Source organism: Hermetia illucens, chromosome 6 (genome assembly GCF_905115235.1).
Source record: "Hermetia illucens chromosome 6, iHerIll2.2.curated.20191125, whole genome shotgun sequence".
In the NCBI taxonomy this organism is placed as follows: domain Eukaryota; kingdom Metazoa; phylum Arthropoda; class Insecta; order Diptera; family Stratiomyidae; genus Hermetia; species Hermetia illucens.
Genome location: NC_051854.1, coordinates 120,090 through 143,064, shown reverse-complemented (window position 1 = coordinate 143,064; position 22,975 = coordinate 120,090). Strand labels below are relative to the sequence as shown.

General features: G+C 36.9%; 1 protein-coding gene across 17 annotated transcripts; it reads right to left on the bottom strand.

The window, feature by feature from the left end:
* Nucleotides 1-3,492: 3,492 nt before the first annotated feature.
* LOC119660467 (protein FAM107B) lies at nucleotides 3,493-21,745 on the bottom strand. 17 transcript variants are annotated; one of them, XM_038069044.1, is made up of 6 exons: nucleotides 19,069-19,381; nucleotides 18,695-18,891; nucleotides 12,208-12,291; nucleotides 5,447-5,669; nucleotides 4,867-5,120; nucleotides 3,493-4,291 (listed from the first exon to the last, which is right to left on the bottom strand). In XM_038069044.1, the coding sequence occupies exons 4-6, from the start codon at nucleotides 5,578-5,580 to the stop codon at nucleotides 4,053-4,055; spliced, it is 627 nt and encodes a 208-aa protein (XP_037924972.1). In that variant the 5' UTR covers nucleotides 5,581-5,669; nucleotides 12,208-12,291; nucleotides 18,695-18,891; nucleotides 19,069-19,381; the 3' UTR covers nucleotides 3,493-4,052. The 17 variants fall into 17 exon arrangements, 16 of the variants coding, with proteins under 16 accessions (XP_037924972.1, XP_037924971.1, XP_037924970.1 ...); XM_038069043.1 differs by having other exon boundaries at nucleotides 12,217-12,291; XM_038069042.1 differs by lacking the exon at nucleotides 12,208-12,291 and adding an exon at nucleotides 6,176-6,417 and having other exon boundaries at nucleotides 19,069-19,380.
* Nucleotides 21,746-22,975: the final 1,230 nt, after the last annotated feature.

The following is a 22,975-nucleotide window of genomic DNA, read 5'->3' as shown; positions in this document are numbered from 1 at the left end:
GGAGAAGAGCGTTTGTTAAATAGAAAAATAGGAAAAGGCAAATAACAGGCATAGAATTGAAAGCTGTTATTGAAATAAAATCATTAAATGATCTTATTTCAATTCAAATTCAATTCAGTTTCGTTGACTCGAAGTGACTTCTCAATCAAAGGTCATTATTTCACTATCTTTTACTGAAAATAAGCAGCTATTTCAATATATCATAAAGATAGAGATGAAAATTCGGATTCGAGCTTTTCATCTTTGCGTGTATTTATTTAGAGGCAGTTTGTATCCACAGTTTAGAAAACAAGATAGATCGTGCATTCTTACGTCAACGCCGTTCTGTTTAAATAGATTTCTAACTAAACCTTAACGGTAGTGTAAACAATGGTAACGAGATTAGAAACGTGTGCATAGACATGTGTTAAGTGCATCTATTTATGTTTAAGAATTCTTATCTCTGACATTTTATTACAGAAACAAATAACAAAAATAATATATAGTTAAAAAAAAGCCTATGAACCCTGCTCCCGCCCAGCCGAACCGAGGAGCGATCAACCTAAGTTTGGGCAAAAGGCCTCCTCACAACAACGATGCTTAACACAAAATCCGAAAATACATATTTTACTACGTCCCCCATTGTCGGAAACACTTTAAGCAATAACGTGGTGATTCTAAACTACAGCAACATACTGATCGTAAATCGAAAACAGCGTGAATCTACAGTAGATCCCACAACGTCAGACCGTTATCGGACAGGACTCTCTAGACTATAGCACAAATTGCAAGAACAGCTTTTCGAGCATTTCCGGTGCTTTATGTAAATTTTGCGGAATTAATCCTTTCGCTGAAATTATGACTGAGACTACCTGGATTTGTTGAAATCTCCATATCTGCTTCATATCGCCCGCAAAGGGGCCGTAGTTTTTTCTGCTGATTTCCAACAGTGTTCCGGTCGAACGGTGCTTTAAAGCTACTATGTCGTTTCTTAACTCTGCTTTACAATCTCTGAAGTTTTTTGTGCATCCTTTTTGCTTCTCAACTACCAATTTATGAACGTCAAGATGTTCTGCAATGTTCGCGCAGAGAACTGAAGTGAAAACCTTATAAATGGTGGGAAGATAAGTAATTAGTCGACATTTTGAAGGACAAAAGGGATTCTGTTCCTTAGCGATGAGATGAGAAGAGGATAACTCTTCGTGAAAAAATGGTTCTTTCGGATCGGCAATCATCTGATTAAAATGACTTGCCAATATTCTGTGAGCGCTCTTGAATCATTTTAGTCAGAATTTGGGAAGATTATCAACTCCTGATACCTTCCAATTACTTGTCTTTTCAAGGGCTATTTTAATTCGGGGCGAGCTTCGGATGAACGCTTAAGATGTGGAAGCCTCGCTGATTCCAAATTGCAACGGCTGGGTTGGCTCCAAACACTTTTCCAGAAGCCTTCTGCCGGATCCAGGTCGAAGTTTTTTTCCTGACCTGAGTTGATGAAATTTTTGTAAAATTCTCTTGGTTTTGAAAGAACTAGAACTTTTTTGATACCTGCGGATATAATTGGAGCTTCCCGCAACTTTCTGTTTCAGCCCTTCGAGGATTTCTGCGGTTGGCATATGATTGGAGCGATGGTAATTTCCAATGATGCGCAACATTTCTGCGCACTCTTGGTGATGGATTTCCAAGATGTTGATTTTGAAGACAAATAATCGTGGATTCCGTTGCAAATTGGTAACACGGTAATAAACACAGGCGATGAATTCTCCTAGTTGATTCGTCCAAATCAAATGATGCTTAGGTTTTCCGTTTCTCTTGATGTCGTTGAGTGACTCTCAATCGTATGTCAGAGGTTCAATTATGGAATTTAAGTTACATTTTACAACATTTTTTTTCACAGATAACAGGGAAGTAACCAGCCTAGCATCAGAGCCCCAATGTTGCAATGATCTATTGTTGCCTGTAAATGTAGGGAAGGTATTTGGAGGGAAACCACTGAAGCACAGTGTAACGTTCATGCAATTCATCCGATAAACGCTTCAGTTCCTGTACCCCTGATTAAATACTTTTTTAAAACTACCGATGTGGTTGGTTCCGTATATACTTACAAAATCCCACGTTGGCTGACGGTTCAGATCACAGGGCATCAGGAGCTGCCTCGCGCCTCTGTTATGCGGAACAGTGTGACTGAAACAGCTACTGATGTGGTTGGTTCCGTATATATCTAATCAAAAACCCGACAAGAGTATGAATTATGTTGATCGAACTATAGAACTATAGTTTGAGAGAGAACAGGGCAGTAGTCGCTATAGTCTAAATGGCCGTGCAACATCTAGGTGTATTCGGATACAAATGGAACAAACCTAACTAGTAGTTTTCACTGTTAAGTCGAGATAGATACCCCGCTTATATAGGGACTCACCTACGAATGGGGGACAAGGAATCCATTCAAAGTATTCCCTGCTTGTCATACAAGGCCACTAAAAGCTGCAAAGATTAGCAATCGGCAAATCTAGAATTCTGCTCAGGCTTGTCGACTAGCACCTTCAGTTTTTATCAAACGACACAAATTGCATGCTAGAATGTGCGCACATTCCTATAGTATCCAATAGTATCGAGGTCTTCCAGAGTGATAGCATTTTTTAACTTGAACGGAAATGTCAGCGGTATAGACTGGGCGTTCTAAGGTTACGCGAGGTAAGATGGTGGTACCCTGGGAAGAACTTCTCTCTCTCTCATCGCAGTGTGCGAACCTGATACGTTTGAGCTCCGACATAACGATAAATCCCATCAAGTGTAGCGTAGTATGCGAGTAATATCGCTGTTCTGATCGTGATTCCAAAGGTTGCCACAAATAATGCTTTCAGCAGGGTTTGCTGCAAAGCTGGTCCCTCCGTCTGTTTAAAAATATTGGCAACATCTGTTTCGGTTAAGGATAGAGTAGTCCTGAGCCCGCATTCTACTTAATGGTGGACCGCATTAATTTTAAGGATCAGTTCACAAGGTTGCAAACCTGGCGGCTCGACCAACATAATTCATATCTTTGTCACGATTGCACGGATATAGTCCAAGTAAAGTAACATATTGCGATTTTTGTAGAGGAAAGAGACACGAAGCATTTGGTTCGAAAAATTTAAATTATATTGAAAGTCTTGTAAACTATGTTTGTTATTGCGAGCGACTTTCCCTATTTAGAGTGAATAATTTTGAAAAACTTTTGGATATTTGGGAATGTTTGTTTCTTGGTGGTTCGTTATTTTGTGAGTCTACTGTATAATGAATGGGTCAGTAACATAAAGAATGAAAAATCTTCTTCTGTTTGTCCCATAATATATTGGGAAACGGTTGAACTATAATAATTATCGTGGATTCATTTGGAATTGAAAAATATCTCGCAAAATACATCCGGTTATATGAGATGCATTTTACATTGGTTTTAAATAAATATACCAGCACATGAATTGATATACTCTAACTCCTGGATGAGTACGAGGTCACTGCCTGCAAAATGAAGTCTCCAAATAAGCAGATATTTGCTTCACTTTCAAACTGTTTCATTTACATGAATATGATACATTGTTTTCACACCGGATCGGAAATACCGAAAATTCAATAATCGTGAATATTGCTCTCGGTAAACTATCCGATTACCAACGCAGACACTTCGAAATATATGAGTTATATAAAAGTCTAAGAATCACATATACGAGCCCATAGTCCTCCTGAAGGTGCATCATGAATAGTACGCTTACGACATCCAGATACAGATCCTGAAGAGAAAAAACATTTACTATGCTCATTCTACCCCACAATCAAATCCCTCCTACGGAGTTTTCAGTGGTGGTCTTTGTGCGGCACTTAACTCTTGATGTTGGCTACAAAGAACTGCTCCCAGGACCTCGCTCAAACCCAAAAGAGATTCCATTCACAACATGTCCTACATTTGGCAAATAGGCACGTTTAAGCATCATTTATTTTATGAACGTGGTGACTGAAGTATTCACCCTCCTTTCGCAGCATAGTATGGTAATGCGTTTTTCGCTTAAGTTCATTTTTAATAAAGATATATGAACATGTTACTGTGTGCATAATATAAATAGTAGAGAAAATATACACAATCGTATATATCTAGGGATTAATATATAGGCATGTTGCTGTACAAGGTAAGCACTATGGGGACTTGTTATCATTGACATGAAAATATTCCCAACATTATGCGGTAGCATGGCAAAGCGTGACATCAATTTGGTTCCATCATTTATGTAAGACAGTTGCCTAGGCGATAGAGTATTCTCCAGGAGTGCAATAAATGGACCTAGAAGGACAAGATGTATTTGTTAGAACGCTTTGACATTTGATGACAATTTTCAAAATATTTCCAATTTGTTGGTTCCAATTTTTCAAATAGACCAACGAATTTCTTTTAAAATTTATTATCATAGATTCAGTAAAAGTACTGCTTCTCTACATCTGATTTGTTATTTTTGTTATTAAACTAAAAGAAAACAAAAGGCTAATGTATTCAAAGCAACTTACGTCAGTTTGCCACAAAAGGCCCCAACAATTCTCAGATTTTTAAAATATTCACTTTTATTTTCCTTGTTATAATTGTTCTGATATTGACACGGAGCTGATATTGACACGGAGCTCAATTTGAAATTTACGGGTAAACGTCAACATTGTGAATAAACATGCGATGATTCAAATTGTATTTAAGTTTAACAAAATATGTACGAAATAATATTTAAGACTTGCAAATTCTGCAACATAACAAAATGAAAGGGAATTATCGCGCACCATTCATATTTGAGCCTACCTAAGTTATAAGTACATATAAATGATAACATTTCGCGAAAAAAGCTTAATTCTAAAACAATTATTTGACATTACTTCGAACATCCCGCAGTTTCGCTCTGGCGTTAAGATACTCTAAATTTAATTGTGGATCCACATGCTCTTCTTCCTGCTGTAAATTTGATTTTTCTAGCTTTTGTGCACGTTCCATCATTACTTTGGAAAATTCATCTTCCAAATCATTTCGACTATTATCTTGTTGTTGTTGCTGTTCCAAAATGAACTGGCGTTCCTTTTGTTTTTGGAGGGCACACTCCAATTCTGATTTCTGCCCAATTACACTTCGTCCACTGAAAAGGTGTGACAAGTTAAATGTGAATTGAAATGCCGACTTAAAAAAAGTTAAAACAGAGTTAATCAGACTGTTCGAAAAGCCTTCCAGGACGACGCATCAAAATTCTATCGAAACTAACACAAGAAAGTATTTAGATTGACAAAGTTCGGGCAAGCACCCAATTTTCCAATTCCGTCACACCTTGCAAAACTTTCTCTGAAACTTATTTCCAAATAAGGAAGCGAAACTACCAATGAAACCACAAAACAACATCGAACAGAAACAATACGGATTATCCAGCACTTGGAATGAAACAAGAAGAATAATATGTTTACTACTTACATTTTTTGATTAAATAACAATTCCCTATGTAGATCGCGACGGTCCCGTGATTCTAAATACGGGTTAGCCAATTTACGTGGAAGAATTAGCCCTTCCGAATCCGTAACTATATCTGATGATGTCGAATGAATCATTTCGTTTGTGTATTTTTGATGATGTTCGTTGTCGCCAGAAGAATCCGAAAGACCATAGCAGTCTTCAGCTGACAATTTTTTATCGGAATCTAAAAGCATAAAAAAAAGTCTTATCTCTAAATTGCCAAATAGCCAACGAAAACAAAATAATAGTTTTTCATTTTATCAAGCGAGTACACACTTAGTTCATTTTTACCAAAGAAATAGTATGTACAACTGCCAGCACATGATATTTGTTATCAACATTCAAAGATATTGTTCAATTAGTCTTGAGATAACGGTAGGTAGTAACCGGTTACAGTATGCATTAATTGGCGCAATATAAAAGCAAAGTAAGTTGAAAATGTAAATATTTTGCGACCTTTTAAATTAACCAACTTTGACTTTCTTTCTTTTTTTGTACATAATTATATGCTTTGAATAGGTCGATTGAGGGTAATGTGCATATAACTTGCAAATTGGATCATTTATTAGCATTTAGTTCTCCAGATTATGAACGATATCTCAATTTCTCCTAAGTGATTTCTTAGCAACAATATTTGCTACATCAACGTTTAAGAAAGACATCTTGGCATCTCAGTGGACTAAATCTTACTTGCTGCGGATAGTAATTACTGCTTATTCGAAGCAATGAATATCCCAATGAAATAGTGACTCCTTTTTCAATAAAAGTACTCTATATTTGTAAAGACTGCTAGCTATCGAACACGGGCTATGGTTGGTTTTTTGTAATGTGCGCAAGGTCCTCGATAGCGGTATCGAAGGTGCTTAGAATGCCCGTCTCCTCGAATTTGAACAAAATTTCCAGCGGTAGGCTGCGAAGTCCTCCTCTCACTCCTGAAATAGATGGGAATCCGATGTCGATTAGAACCTGAGATATACAATAAAGTTGGGGTGTAGTGTTTGTAGTGAAACCACTACAAACAAGATTTCGATTATGAGATCCCAGTGTCAGCTAAAGAAAATCAGATAGTACTGGATTACGCACCAAAAGAAATTTCCAATACATCTGCACGTGCAAACTAAGATGACATGCTTTCTAAAGATGGTCTTTATGATCTTGATAACTGATCTGCATATCAGAATGAGTTATGACAACACCTTGCTGGATCATGTAATAGGAAGACACTATCTCGCTATTTCCATTTACTCAAAAAACTTGGAAAATCGAGACCTTTCCCGGGGAAAATGAGAAGGGCATGATCGCGAAGGACACTCGTCGTAGTTGCGGGTCATTATGGAGCAAGTTGGAATAGTTAACTAGCATCGAAATGTCAGTGTGCATATGTAAAAAATCCGTTTGAGTTATTTATTTGAATATAATGCTTTGCGCTTGTCGCTTTATTTACATTATGGGTCAATAATTTTGCCATAAGTCTTTGTTACCATTGAGTAAACTCGTCTATTTGGGTTCAAAACACAGGAAATAATTAGAATTATTGCACCAGGTATGACAACTGAATTACAGAAACTTAAATATATCCATAAGCGCATCTTAAATCTACACAAATTAGATATGTTACATACTAATTTCTAGTGAATTTATTAAGGTGTCAAGCAAGCATACTTATATTTTCATTAGGGCATCAGTGGGCATAAACAGATATTATACTTCTGTGTTCTCAAATCAACAAGAGTCTCGAAAGTTTTTATACCGGCACTTCCTACGGAACGAAAATTGCGTACACTGAGAACCAATAACAAATCAACCATTTTTCTCTAACACCAAACTCATGCATTGAAAATAAGCATCACTTTTCGCGAAACTCACTAACTATTCAATTAGAAGCAGCCTCCAAGTTGGACGTATGGAAAAAACTTTCAAAATGCTCAAGCTATAAAATCAATCACTTTTACCAATTTTCAAACACACATTACCCATTTTCAGAAACTGTAATTGTAAAAATTGGAGAATTTTACTATCGCGAATTCCAATGGCTGTAACGAATTACGAGAGATTTTTCAGCACTAAAAATATGCCAATCAAAAAATTCTATCGATTTGTAATTAAAAATTGGCATATCTCTAGTGGGGAAATCATAGCTTTCTTCGTATATAATCTAATGGGGCCAATTCAAAATAATTTGTAATATCTAAATTACACAGAAACATATGCATTGATGGTAGCAACATATAACGCATTTCCTCGAAATCAAAGTTTATTTGAAGATATAATATACCTTTTGCTTCTTCAAAAAATCTTATTTTTTGCTTAACGGAAATTTCAATTGGATTCATAACTCGCGCGGGCCAAAAACCTCAAAATAAACTGTAATATATTTAGATTCAACAAGATGTGTAATTTGGATAATTCCGGTCTTAGTACGAGACCTAGAAGCATCAGTATTACTGTTAAAAAACGATAATCAACAAAACAGTTTTCTTGTCTTAACATATGTATACATACGTTGCGATTGTAATAAAACTAGTTTTATGAGTTTAAATACGTACGAGAATGAGGAAAAAATCTACAATATAAAATTACAAACAAAATTTCAACTAGTGAGTGCGCATGTTTCACTTTTACGAATAAAAACATCTAATAAGATTAAATGTCGTTTGTAGAAGCTCGGACTACATATTCTCGATGTGCAACTTATTCACAAGCAAGATAGGGTTAACTCGGTTCAGCAGACATATCGCAGGTATCATTCCGCGATGCGAAGTCAGTTTAATAATAGTCAAGAAATGTGCCTATTGAGCAAGATCCCACTCCCATGCATGTTTAACTATCTTGTATGATATCGTTTCTTTTGCTGAAAAAATGCATTCTGTTGCTTAGCATTATATGAATAAAAATAATAATCGATGCCGAAAAAGTCCCGGGTTATTACGCTGATTCGACTTGAGCACTCGTTCATAGTTGAATCGGCTGATGTTCGACACCCAACTTCGATACCAACCCTTCTGCCACCAGCAACGTTTCAACCGAAACCTTCCGTTGCAGCAACCTGGGGCCCTAACCAGTGAGCCATTTGGACAACACAGCATTACCAAAAAAAAACACCTTTTGGAATTTGTCAAAATTGCATTAAGTTGCACTTAAAATTTCAAATACACGATCGTTCTGAAACTTTAATGAGATTTTGATGGAAACTTAAAATGTACAACACATTTTGTTTATCTAATTTTGCACTATGTACTGTGTGTGTGTGTTTGAGGTGGGGGAGAGTATTGTACTCGATTCCCCCGTCTAACGGAATATCCCGGCTTGGTTTATGTATCCCAGGATTTCCGTTAGTGGATGCCGTTAATTGGAGCACATCAGCACCAAAAATCTGATGTCTGATGCGTCCATAGGTGAGGCACTCACATATAAAATGGTCAGTGGATTCCGCTTCCTCATTACAGGATAGACACATGTCATTGTAGATAATTCCTATTCTAAACATATGCCCAGCTAATGAACTATGGCCAGTCAGAATGCCCACAATACTTCTGCAAGTCTTCCTGATTTTCGACAGGCTAAACTTTGCAGTATGTTTGTTTGGTTCTAACAGGGAAATTTTGGTCTGTTTAGCAGCATTAAGGCTCCGCCACCTGTCATTATGGGAAGCTTGTTCCCAGTTTTTGATAGCAGAGTCAGCCAATGCTACTGACACTCCAGTTGCTACTTCGTGGGGGAAGTTGAAGCCTTGAACCCTCTTTTGCTAAGGCCTCCGACATTTCATTTCCCTCTTTACCACAGTGACCAGATACCCAGAGTAATTCTACCGTACTGAATCTAGAAAATGGAATCGAATAGAGTCGATAGAATCGATTTCTACACTCCTGAACGATTGAAGTGATCAACGCCCTCATTGCAGCTTGACTATCGCTACAGATTTCTATGCGCCTGCGCTTCAATCGCTCGTCAATCATCCAGGTTGCCGCTCTCAGGATCGCGTACACTTCAGCCTGAAAGACCGTGGTATATTGTCCCAAGGCGAAATCCCACTTCTCGTTTTTGTTCGAGAGATGGACTCCGGCTCCAGAACGATTTTCTGTTTTTGAGCCATCGGTGTAGAAGACGTCAGTATATCCTAACACGTATTTTTCTGTACTATAACCATGAACAATTTTCGAAAATCGTTTTTTTTTTGCTTTTCTTAATTCCATATACCTTAAAAATCAAAACCTACAATTTTATTTTTTATTTTTATCACCCAACGTAAGATACTTCTAAGAAATTGGCGGAATTATTTGCACTTCGTCCTCGTTCATGATCCGTACTTCATTTTTCAAGGCAATGAAGGCCATGACCGGATCGCCGGAGTATTTTTTTTGCAATTTTTATTAATGTTACTATAAAGTGAAAGTAATACGTTCTGATATCCATTCTGAAAGTATTGCCTAATATTGAGATTTCCTATGAATTTGAAATTTCGAATTGATTAGAAAACAAGTAGTACGTCTAAACTCGATTCTTAGCAAAAAATATTCAACCCTTAACCAATAACAACTTAATGATCTATACTGAAAACACTGGATAAATTGAGGCATACTGCAGTACACTAAACTTTGCAAGTTAACTTTTCTGAAGTGTTATATATATTGTTTATAATACATACATTCGGAAAGCGCAAGTCCATTGAAGAAGAAACCTTCTAACATGATTCAGTGTTGTTCCATAAACACATAAAAAGGCACTGCGTCCCAATTAAACAACAATATCGAAACGAAATTAATCACAATTCCACGTCGAAGCAAAGTGTTATCTAAATCAAACCCGATGGAAGTTTTAAATATTTCAGTTTTAAATATCCAATGTATATAGTATACATCATTTAAAAGAGTTTAACTTCTTGAGCCTGTCACTAGTATGATAATGTGATGTACCTGACCAATTAGGGTTTCAATTTTTTTGCTATTTTCAAAATGTAAGAACACCTAAAATTTTCAAAAGAGGCTCTTAGTATTTTCGGAATTATGTTATATCCACATTTTTTGAATCTTAATTTTTTGTTGAAACCTTGATTTATTTCAAACCTTATGAGCTGGTCAAACATATGGAATCACTACTTCTTTCTCATTAAAGTAGATAATGTTTTCAATGATAGCATAGCCAGGGTAAAATTGTACACAGCCATGAGAGAATTCAGTATCCCGACGAAATTAATAAGACTGACTAGGCTGGCCCTGACCAATGTGCGAGGCCAGATAAAAGCAGCAGGATCACTCTCAAGACCATTCGACATCACCAACGGTCTACGACAAGGGGATACGAGATCATGCGTCCTCTTTAACCTGGCCCTCGAGAAAATGATCCGTGATGCTGAGGTAAATGCAAGAGGTACGATCCTCTTTAAGCCTACCCAACTACTGGCCTATGCTGACGATATCGACATCATGGGAAAAACCACCTGAGACGTACAAACTGCCTTCATCCAGATCGAGCAGGCGGCTGCACATCAATGAAGCAAGACAAAGTATATGATAGCAACGTCAGCACCGAAAACGAACCAACCAACAACATCAAACCGCACGGGTCAAACAGGAAGAATAAGGATAGGAGAATACAACTTTGAAATCGTTGACAATTTCTCCTATCTAGGGTCGCAAATCACAACCGATAACGACTACGATGATGAAATCCGCGCCCGGTTTTTGTCACCCAACAGACCCTATTTCAGCTTACAAAAACTGTTCCGCTCGAAACGTCTCACCATAGGGTCAAAGCTCTTACTGTACAAGACTATGATCTTGCCAGTCCTCATGTATTCCTCGGAAACTTGGGTTCTTAGCAAGAAAAATTGCGAACTCTTGGCCGCGTTCGAGAGAAGAATCCTCCGAAGAATTGTTGGCCCCCTACATGAGGATGGACGAGTCCGTGACCTAGATAACGACGAAATCTATGAGCGATACCATGATCGTCAGGTTGTGGATAAATCCGGCTCAATAGGTTAGGTGGGCGGGTCACTTAATCCGTAGGGATGAGTATGATCCAGCCCGGAAAGTCTATAAGGGCAATATCTATGGTAGAAAAAGAAGACGAGGCAGACCCTGCCTAAGATGGAGCGATGGCGTAGATCAGGGCGCCAGATAGCTTTTAGGGATATCGAATTTGTGGACCTCGGCGCAAAACCGGGATATCTGGAGTTGCTTATTAAGGCAGGCCTAGACCGGATACCGGTTGTTGCGGCGTTGATGATGATGATAGTTAATTCATTCGGTAGTATTGAACTCGCAATAGTTTTGTGTAAATGATAAGAATCCATTTCGGCAAGTTCCGTTTTTCCTTCATTAACCAACTTTCCAGCTAGATCATAAGGGCCTTTTTCAGGGTTATTTGCGCACTACATACAAAGTCTCTAGTTTCTGGCAATCGAAGGCAGTGAAGCGCTATAGTGAAAATTACCGCAAATGGGTCTTACCTAAAACCAAGAGCATATAACAACCTCAAAGTTCCAAAAGTTCAGTAGAGACAACAATTTATAATACGAATGCTGTTCTGATCTTTTAGCCAAAAACTTGCTCAAAAACCGAACAAAGATTCTATGGAAGTAGAAAGTATACACCAGGTACCTACAGAATTTAACAGGAAATAATAATAATAATTAAATTCCAGCTAAGCTACTTACGATGGATAACTTGCTTACCATGCCCAACAAATTAATAATTAATTAATTAAATTAAATTAATAATTACCATCGTTACCTTATGTGTAGACGGTCTTTTTGAAGAAAGTGGGTGTAGAGGCTGGCCAAATTGATCTGCAGTTGGGCTTAGCACCTGAAATTTCCAATAATTCTCAAAAATGCTATCATTGTAGCGGAACTTACCTGCATTTTCTGATTTCTAATATTTTAGTTGCTATTGTAAAAGTAATTCTATGTTGTCAACCAAAAAAAACACTTCTTTATTTTCAAAATTCATGGTTTATACAGAGGTATACATATAAAATATGTACAAACAGGTGGAACACGGCAACAACTTCAAAACTTCGATAATTATTCGTTGGAAAGATGAAAACTAATGGCGCAACGACATCGTCTATGATCAACGAGATATGCAACTGAATAAATATAAAATATATGTGTGTGGATACATAGCCCGAAAGCCAACAAGTAGCTGAGGTTAATGTGGATCTATATATTCGGAGAGGTTTTACTCAACGCGTTTTTCGCATTATGGTTTGGAATTTGCCGGCACAGATTAGGCTTTTACAATCGTGTTATGTTACGAATTGTGCACATGCAACTATTACAAGCACAGTTTCCTGCTTTTCAATTTTGGTAACATTTTTATCTTCGTTTCATTTCATGTATGCATTGCAAAATAAATTCTTTAGCGTAAGGTAACATAACTCAAATAACAGCTATTGCAAAATACAGGAGGTGCAAGCAACAACAGAATAGGGGAAGCAATATTCGTGATGAAAATGGGATAAAATTTGAATTGCCAATTCAACACGTACTGCTTATATACCTATATAACATACATATGGACAATCTTTGCAAATTAATTGGATATAATGATAAAAAAATTGCCTCATAAAGATTACCAATTGGAATGGATTATAATAGAAACCATTATTTCGTATTTACCAGTTTTACTGTTGACTTTTATTTCATTATTTTATAGCAAAAATAATTAGTGGATTGATAAAGAAATTAAAAAATTCAAATAAATGTTTAAATTATATTATCTAATGAATTTGTACAAATCTAGCTATAACATGAGTTACTGCATTTACCATACCTTTGCTGAATTGTGTAAACCCGATCATATTGATTAAATTTTGAGTGTTCTTATCGTGTCTGGATGGCTTAGTGGGTAGAGCGCTAGGTTCTCGCAGCGGAAGGTCATAGCTCAAATCTCATTGATAATAGAAAGATTTACATCGTGAGAGGTACCTGAGTCAAATCAGTTTAATACTCCCGGTCAGTTTAATACTCCCGGGGTTTCTCCAAATCAGCATGCTAGACATTGACAGTGTTGACTTAAGTCTGAATAGAAATGTCTTGCCTTAATGAGTCGCGCCGGCGATCCACACGAATTTTCCATGCTGAATCTCTTGATCACTCAAATAAATAACACCAAAGAGAATCTTCCGACCGTGCGACCTGACAGCCGCACATGCACAATAATGCACAAGTGACTTTAGTTGCAGTAGCGACATATCAGTAGGCAGTCGAAACTGTTCTTTGCAATGTGACGTGATACTGTGATGCCATTGGTACTGGTCTGCAACCCGCGTCATATGCTCTTCACTATCATCACATTTAAAGATGGGCAAGTGATAAACTCACAACAACGAAACAAACACAGCCAACCATGACGACTGGAATTCGGACTCAGAGGAGCGAGATTGAGAGGCTGACAGTCTACCCCCTCAACCATTGCGCCTTTTCCTTCGTTCTCATCATTGTTAGTATTTTTATACCTAACTGTCAGGTGCGGTGATAGCTTCCACAGTGAATAATCTGCAAGAGCTCAAAATTCGTGGCCTTTCCCCATTTGACCCCAGAGACACTACGGTGGACTACAATCATTCACACTTCTGGCACAACCGGGACCGGCTATCATTGTTATTTTTTTCCGAGTTATCACAGTCTCGTCAAATGCCGGATTTTACTTGATACTAGCACTCAATGCCAAGCAGTTCGACTCGGACGATCTCACTTACTTAAAAATATATAGGGATTTTGATGATGGTGGCCGGAGGTAGATTAATGAAAAAATCCGACGAAAACTCCCCCTAACATCGAGCACGTTTCCAGAATATTTTGAACTCCCAGTTGAGTTGAACTACAACCACCCTCTCGAATCTTATCAACTAACAAGCAAGTCAGAGTTGTTGTGCGGTATATGGCGATCAGTTAAAACTTGTTGATACCTCAATACATGTCATATGTAGTACTGCTTACGATTCCTATCGGTAAATCGGCAAGTGATCATTATCAATCCCTGCTTTTATGCAAAGTTTGATGAGTCACCTTACATATAGCATAATGTCTGTCCATGCCAGTTGTCCACCGGCGCTATAACAGTACAGCCAGAAATGAAAAGGTCCAATGTCTCTAACAATGAACCGCACATTCTGCACTGGTTCTTCTCCACCAGCCCTTGCATTGTGAAATTTTTCGAAAATTCGATTGACAGTCACACAGGTAATTATTATTTTTCTTATCGAGTTTCTAGCATTCCTGGCATCTACATCAATTTTTTTTATCCAGATATTGTGTTGCTAATTCCTATTCCGCATCCTGAAAATTGAAATCACTAAACGCAGGTCAAACTTACACAATATTTTAGCAAGAATTAAAACGTCCATTAGGAAAAAATTGTACCTCTATCATATGTTCTTGCATGCTAATAATGGGTTTACTAGCTCCAACTATCAAAGCGAGAGAAATACGTCATAGATCTTCTTAATCAGTTCGTAGTAAAACGAAAGTGAAATCAAAGTTTTCTATCGTGTACAGGAAGCGCTGACGCAAATAGATTAACATCTAATCAGTTCTTTAAGAGATACGAATCAAAATACAACAATAATCCATGAACATCGTGCTTGCATCCAATCGAGCCAGGCCAATAACCTTGATATTCGAAATGAACTTAGCATTGGAGTTTTCAATAATATTGAGAAAAATTAACTGAACTTCACTGTTAAAGATTGATGATGTTCGCTCACCACTTTAACGAAATTGTAATAACGTCTATTGTTTGCATACTACGTACTTCATATCTACATACCTCTGTGGGGAAAAGTTTGAAATGAATAGAAATCATTTCGATTTCGCTTCCACTGTGATAATAATCGTCTTTTCATACAGACAGATTTCTGGATATAAATGCTGGTAAATTTTATATACAGTAGTAACAGTGTACATTCGTGGCAAAGCTGTTTATCAAGCAAATTTGTTTGATCACTAGACTCTGGCCAGATTTATATATACTGCCTTTAGTCGAAAGCTATAACAGGAACTTCGTTAAACATAATAACTATCTTTTGCCTTCAATCTATAGGCAAGAATTTTACACAGCCCCGATTTTTCGGTTAAAGCGTTTAATCTGAGAGAAACAGAATAGGTGACAATAAATATGAACATTGTTGCAATCACTTTTTTTTAAAAAAGGACATAAGTTCGCAGCCAATAAATCGATTCTCCAGCAATTATTCGACTGTATTATATTTGCGATATAATTAATGAACCAATCAGTTTTGGTGGATGTGTGTTGAGTACCACAAAAGTTGTAGCCGTTTCCCTGCATAGAAATATGTCCGCTGTTTTAGAAGCAATACCATGTAATTGCCTTCTGAGATGCAGAACGAAAGGTGGCAAATATCCATAGCGATAGCACTATTGAAAGAAAATATAATAAATGAGAGTATGAAGGCAGACCCTATCGACATTGTGAGAAAAGCTTCCAGGAGATATTCACTTGCGCAGCGTTAATTATAATATAGTGGAATCTGGATAATTGCAACTCTGGGGTCCCTTGAATTTCCTACTACCAACTTCCGTACTTTGAATTTTGGATTATTCCAAGCTTTTCGTTGGTTCCTTCGATTTCGAATTAATCAGGTTCGACTATAATTAATTCATCACTACATTAAATGAAAAACAGAACTGGATGTTTGCTGAATCTACCAGTAGGCACCGAGGAAAATAATACGAAATAAAAATTAAGCCAAATTCATGATAGTACTGCATAAGTATATAGGCCGCCGCGTCTTTTACCTCTTGCTTAATTCAACATACATACATATATACATTCCCGACCGTGATTCACAGAACCCATGAAACCGTTTCAAAATGCAACCATGTTGTCCGAACTAAATCGTCTACGGTTCTACTTGTATGACCAAGATTCAGTTATTCTAAGCTAATTTTCATTTTCTTTCTCAATAAATAAAAATTCCAAGAAAAACTTGCTGCTCCACATTTTGACTTCTTTCATAAACAAACTAAATACAATCCAGTTCTCGCAACATTTGAAATACACAGCAATAGTATATGTTTTGATAGTCTGCAATTTTTGCCGAAATTGTGAGGATGAAATCATTTAATTCTCTCAGACATGAAACATAATTTACTACCGTCCTTGCCTTCCTAATAATTTAAACAAATAGCCAGCATTCTATCAAATACATGTCTATCAATGATGTTTACATATGTATGTATTATGCGTTATGAAATTGGAACCCAACTACTGGTTTTTCATGTCATAAGATTTGAATAAATCGAGTTTCCGCATGAATTATTTTAATGGGATACCTTGGTTTCTGCTCCACGTTCCATTTCAAAATTCTTTGTGGCAAATATATGAATACCAAGTTTGTTTTGTGAAACTTATTTTGGGCAACTCTTTGACATTGAATTTCAAAACATGGTCATGATCTAATGTTGCAAAAAACGTAATATGGATTATTTGATTTTTGTGCGAAGATCGGATAAACTTCTTACTGAAGGTGTCGCAATATCTTCGCGTTTTATAATATGGTATAAAAATCGAAGTACGCCTCTTTTTCATACATTTGCTTACCATTTGCTTTTGTCAATATTAAACCCACAACTTGACAATCTTATCTGTGTTATTTTCGAGGCGAAGAAATTGTATTGGAAAATATAGCTTTATTCAAATCAATTCAAAATGCTTTAGTAAATTTACTTAAATATAATGTAATCAGCAATACCTTAAATAATTTCAATGCAAAAAAATTATTTCCCTTAGAAGCTATAAAAGCAAGTCGAAAAACAATCAGCAAAACTATAACCGAAAATTTGTCTAACAATACGATGGGGCAAACGGTTTGTTGACTGATAGTGAACAGTTGATTGATGATTGGCAAGTTCAATATCATGCGGACCTCTTGGAGATTGCATAATTGATCTACCTTTAGACGGCTTTGATGATTAGTTTCGTGAAAATTGCCTGCCACTTTCAAGAAACGGTGAAAACCGGTATTGGAACGGTCCAAACAGTTCAGGTCTTCCCTGCAACTTAAAGAATGCCATTACTAACTCTAAAACGTTAATAGCAGCTCCACTGTTAGTTGCAATTGTTACATTTCGCTTAAGAATGGGATCGCGTCTAATCCGGGAACATATCCTGGCATTTCTAAGGTAGCTGCGCCTGGAGGACACTGGCATACCCTAGAATACTATTAAGATATGTTGTGTGCATTAAGGAAGTATAGCTTCAACTTCACAACCCACTTTTGATCGATCGTTGAACAATACGGCGCATAATCTTGAAAAACATATCATCGGTCTTTCACTTCATCTTATTTGGTAAGCGCGTAGCGAAGTCCATTGGACATACCGAAAATCTTCTTGAAAACAGGTTTAAGATGCCGCTATGGTCGTAAAGTCCTAGTATCCTAATTCCCGGACCTTGACGTAGCGTGTCAGACACAGCACAGACAAAAGCATATATACTTAGCGTGTGTGATTATCCATATTTGCAAGTAATGAATGTAACGTATCCGCGCAGACACTGAAGAGCATATGTCAGAATCATAATTATTAGTATGTGCCGTGTTCGATACACTATCTGTTGTAAAGTATGAATATACTTTCACCATGCCAATGTGCTGACTGCTATATTGGCATGTTTCGATGCAAATTTTCCTGTACTCCTGATGCATGCAATAATGCTAATTGTTTTCAATTCAATTTAGTACGTTTAATTTGCATATTGGAAATGGACACTGAAGCCTAGTTTTGATTGATGATTGGTTTGGGGTTTTCATATGACGCTAAGCAAATAGTTTTGTATGAATGCTTTAGCCTGTGTGTCTGCTACCACTATCCGTATGTTTCCTGCTGCTAAGTATGAATACTTTTTTCTGTGTTGTGTACGATACGCTACGTGCTGCTAACATAAGTATGAATAGAGCTTAAGAAGTGAAGTTAATTTCCACATTTGGCTTACGTTGTGACGGCATTGCTGTACATTAAGTAGCTAAATGCTATATGTATATGATATAATGATGAAGCTATTATTACTTTAAAGGCACAATAAACACAGCATATATGTACATTACATGGAACACATTCAAAATCAGCTCTCGTTTAAAGTCCGATGCATGAATACCAAATATGTTCACTACTTTTAACCTCAATATTCTTATAGAAAAGGGTGATAGTGATAATAATATTATAATAAAAACGTCTGCATGTACCTGGATAGTTCATCGCTTTCCATAGCCGAGCAATAAGAAACCTGGTCACTGTCACTGCTTAATTAGTTGATTCACATATGTGTCCATTTTAATTTCGAATTTTATAACGGCGCTGCTTAACTAATCAATTTTAAAACTTGACACTTGGCTTGACTCCACGACAACAAGAATAACAGCAGCATCAACGAGGCTTACAACTATGAAGTTCAATACAAAAGGTTACAGGATGAATATTGGAACCTTAAAATGCGGCCAAGTGTTTTGTTCAAACAAGTTTAGATTAATTTTGGACTAATCTTCACATGTCACACATCCAAACTAATCCAAACATTTAATAAACTTTTGTAGAAGTAGATCAGCTTTTCATCACTTACTCGTTAGCAATATATTGGCTTGGCGTTGATTAGCCTCACAAACGTGTAACTCAAGACTTGCCTACAAGTGCTTTAATAATTGAAATTTTCAACTTTTACTCTAAACAAAACACTGGAAATCCGAGAAAACTGTGGGTCACGTCACTCACAGATCAGCGCGTAGTACCGATTGCAGCTCACTCGCTCTGATACTGACTCAGCTGATCTATAGGTATGTATGTTATTCCATACCTCAGTACAGCAAGACCAGATCATGCAGCAGACGGCGCAAGACAGGTGCCACTACCTTTACAAAGTGCGTACACTGGAGCTACCACTTTGCTTTTTTAAAAACCAACCTGAAATTCGGCTCAAGTAAATGCGAAAAATATGTACGTTGAAACACCAGGCTATGTATAGATGCCATGAATCCATGAAGAGATGACGCAGTTATTGAGTGGCATAAGGTAGCGAGTCAAATCTCTCAAATCTGCTCACATTGTCTCTGTTTGCTATCGTATGGACTATGAACGTTCTACTACACCCAGCGAAATAATTATATGTGCAAACAATTATTTTGAAATTAATAACATAAGTGGTTTTATTTGATTTTGTTTATATTTTTATTGAAACAGGTTTAATATAAGAATACAAAAAATAGATTGCCCTTTTTATTCTGTTGGCTCTTTTAGTCAATATAAAGTGAAAAAATTAAGCTCCGAAGGAAATATTTATATGTGCAAAAGTAAATTAGATTATAAAAAAAATAAGAAAGATAAGCTATAAAAACAAGAATTGATATTTTAGTATTTAGTATGGTCTCCATTATTATAAACCACTTGACTTAATCTAAATGGCATAGAATTAATTAAGGAATGGAGCGTAGAATCGTCGATTTTGGCCCGTTCTTCCCTGATAGCTTCTTTGAGGTCCTTGAGGGTGTCAAATTGGCGGCCATTTTTATAGACTTGCTGAGAAAGAATACTCCACAAATTCTCCACTGGATTTAAGTCTGGACTGACAGCAGGCCACTCCAATAAAGGCACATTTTTGGAAGCAAAGAATTGCTTTGTAAACTTAGCAGAATGTATTGAAGCGTTGTCTGCTGAAAAGTCCAGGACTCACCATAAATATCTTCAGCAAAGTCTAACAATACATCGTTAAGGAGTTCCACGTACATCTGCGCGTTGACTTTATGCGAAATAAAGCAAATTGGTGTCTTTCCATGGTACCCGAAACCTGCCCATACCATCAGAGATCCGCCGCTGAAATTGCGGGAGTAGCGCGTCTGTCGTGGTTGTCTGGAATCTCGCCAATACTTTTGGGAACCATCTGGTCCATCCAGATTAAACTTTTTCTCATCGCTGAAGATGACATTTCGCCACTCTTCGTGCCAAAATTTATATTTTTCAGCGAACTGGAGACGTGCCTTCTTATGGTGAGGGAAGAGTCTGGGTTTGGCACTGCGGTTTTCATATCGAATGTTACTGCTTTCATGTAAAATTTGTTGAATACGACGCCTAGTCACTTGCAGATCCAGTTCTGCTTTAATTTGTCCAGCACTCATGTTTTTGAACACAGCTAGGCGACCGATTTCCCGTTTGGTCCTATCACAAACCATCGGTTTTCTTCCACTTCGCTTGATTTTGGCATAATTTTCAGAGTCGTCCAGAAAGTTTCTAATCGTATTCCGATGGCGATTAACTCTTGCAGCAATTTCCCCAATTTTCATACCAGATTCATGAAGACCAATTACGATCCCACGCTCATTTTCCGTCAGAGTGGTTCCACGTGGCATAGTGCTTTAAAAAAAATTTTTCTGTTCGAAAAATAACTATTTTAATCTATAAATATAAATTTACCTTCTTCTTGAATTTCCTTACTGATTAAAATACTCACAAAACGTAATTACTTTCACACTGCGCGCTTCAAAACACTATCCCTATTGAAATGCACATATAAATATTTCCTTCAACAGACAGACGCCGCCGCAGGTTTTTGTTAAATAACGGTACCGCAACAGAGCGAAAATGAAAAAAACCGATTGTGTTAAGAAACTACACACATACACGAAGTTATCTGCGTACTCAATGAATAATAACAATTATTATAAAAAGAAATCATACCAAATATATTTTTGCACATATAATTCTTTCGCTGGGTGTATACCCAGAAAACAAGTTTGATGAGTTACAGTGATCGTGGAGTAAATTAGCCGCATACAAGCAACAAATTTCAATCAATTTGAACGCTAGGGTTTTGTAGAGGTATAGAACCTTGTTATTTTTAGAAGCAGTGGAGAAGTTGACACTCGTGCTTCTAGGTCTATGCAAATATGCAAGCACATACATATATCCTAAACATATTCAATCCATAAATGATTGGTGTTATTTTGGATAGAAGAAGCTCGAGGTGGGCATTGCCATGATTGTACCTGAAGTGCATTGTTATGTACATACACCTGTCCATGAGTTAAATCAAATAATGGACTTCAAACATTACCTCACGATATCTATTCGCCACATAAACGTACATAAGTGTTAGCCACCAGTTGAACGTATGTTGAGACCAAATGGGGAAAATACGCGGAACACTTTCCATTTTATCGTTGGTCTTTTTCACTGCATATCCAGATACAAGCACATGTTGTGACGTCTCCATTGGAAAATAGTTTCAAAGAAAAACAAAACTCAACAGCAAACTGATGAATATAGAAACACTCTGCGGGGGATTCATATGCAGACGATTGGAAAAGAATCTCGTATTGTAAGAATATCTTCCAGAAGGGGTATCATACGTTATTTTTAGGGTGGGGGCAATAGCAGGGAGTTTTATGTACGTGTGTATAAAAAAGTAGCACCATTCTATGAATGCAAATACTCTGTACGTAAACGGATATATTTTCACATGGATGCAAATAGTGCATATACTGTGCTTATAAATTTTTTCATATTTTTCTCTTCATTATTCAGAAAAAAACTTTACTCATTTTCTAAATTCGTGGTAGATGCTTCCGTCGGAAATAATAAAATTTTCAAAATGAACCACAAGAGCACTTCATTTAAAAACTAATTTGGATTTCCTTCAATTCATTCAAACTTCTCAAACTCTCATTGCCCAGTTAACAAACACAATTCATAAAATTATTTCATTTCGATATGTTTAATAAGCGTTAACTACAGAATAAAATTCGCAGCACATGTTATGCTCAAATGAAAATATGTCCTGCAGAAGATGAAAAGAAGAAAGACTAGACAACGGAATATGAAAGCTCCCGAATTAAGGGATTCATCCGCAATGGGCGATCATAAAAATAAATTCTAATGGAGCTTTATAACAAAATACAAGATAAGGAAATTAAATATCACCCCTACGTGACATAATGTCGTCGCAGACGACACGTGATATGGCCTGTCCTCTTTCACCCAGATGCGGCCTGAAGCAAAAACGCTGTAATCGGATGAAACATATACAGAACTCCCACCCTAGAGCAGCCAGCTGGATACAAGTATTGTACCATCATGGAATTTTCATATTATAGTGCATTCCAAGCAGTTGGTCTCTTGCAATTCAATTCATCATCACCTACCATATTTCAAATTATGTTCAGCAGAGTCTTCAACTGTCTCTTAATAGTGAAAACACAACAATCGTTACAAAGGTAACGTTGTTCAAAGTATCATTTTTTGTACAGACGAAACCGCTTACCATTTATTTTTTAATGTATTCTACAAAAAGTATAGGTCCATGGTTATATCATAATCAACAGGTTATGGTGTCCTAACAAAATTTCTTCCAGCATCTATTGAAACTCTAAATATAATGTCCAAGTTTACTATTCTAAGCAGAGTCCCATTCAGATCTTAATTGACAGCCACCAGAAGGACAAAAAGGGAGGATGGCAAGGGATTTTACAACTATCACATCC

What these genes read in the sequence shown, in the direction of transcription:
- LOC119660467 (XM_038069035.1), bottom strand. Translation starts at nt 8,119, where the DNA reads ATGTTTTTATTCGTAAAAGTGAAACATGCGCACTCACTAGTTGAAATT. An exon ending in TAGATTTTTTCCTCATTCTC is followed by an intron (nt 5,670 to 8,031) that starts GTACGTATTTAA and finishes TTATGCTTTTAG; the next exon opens with ATTCCGATAAAAAATTGTCA. An exon ending in TTGTTATTTAATCAAAAAAT is followed by an intron (nt 5,121 to 5,446) that starts GTAAGTAGTAAA and finishes ACACCTTTTCAG; the next exon opens with TGGACGAAGTGTAATTGGGC.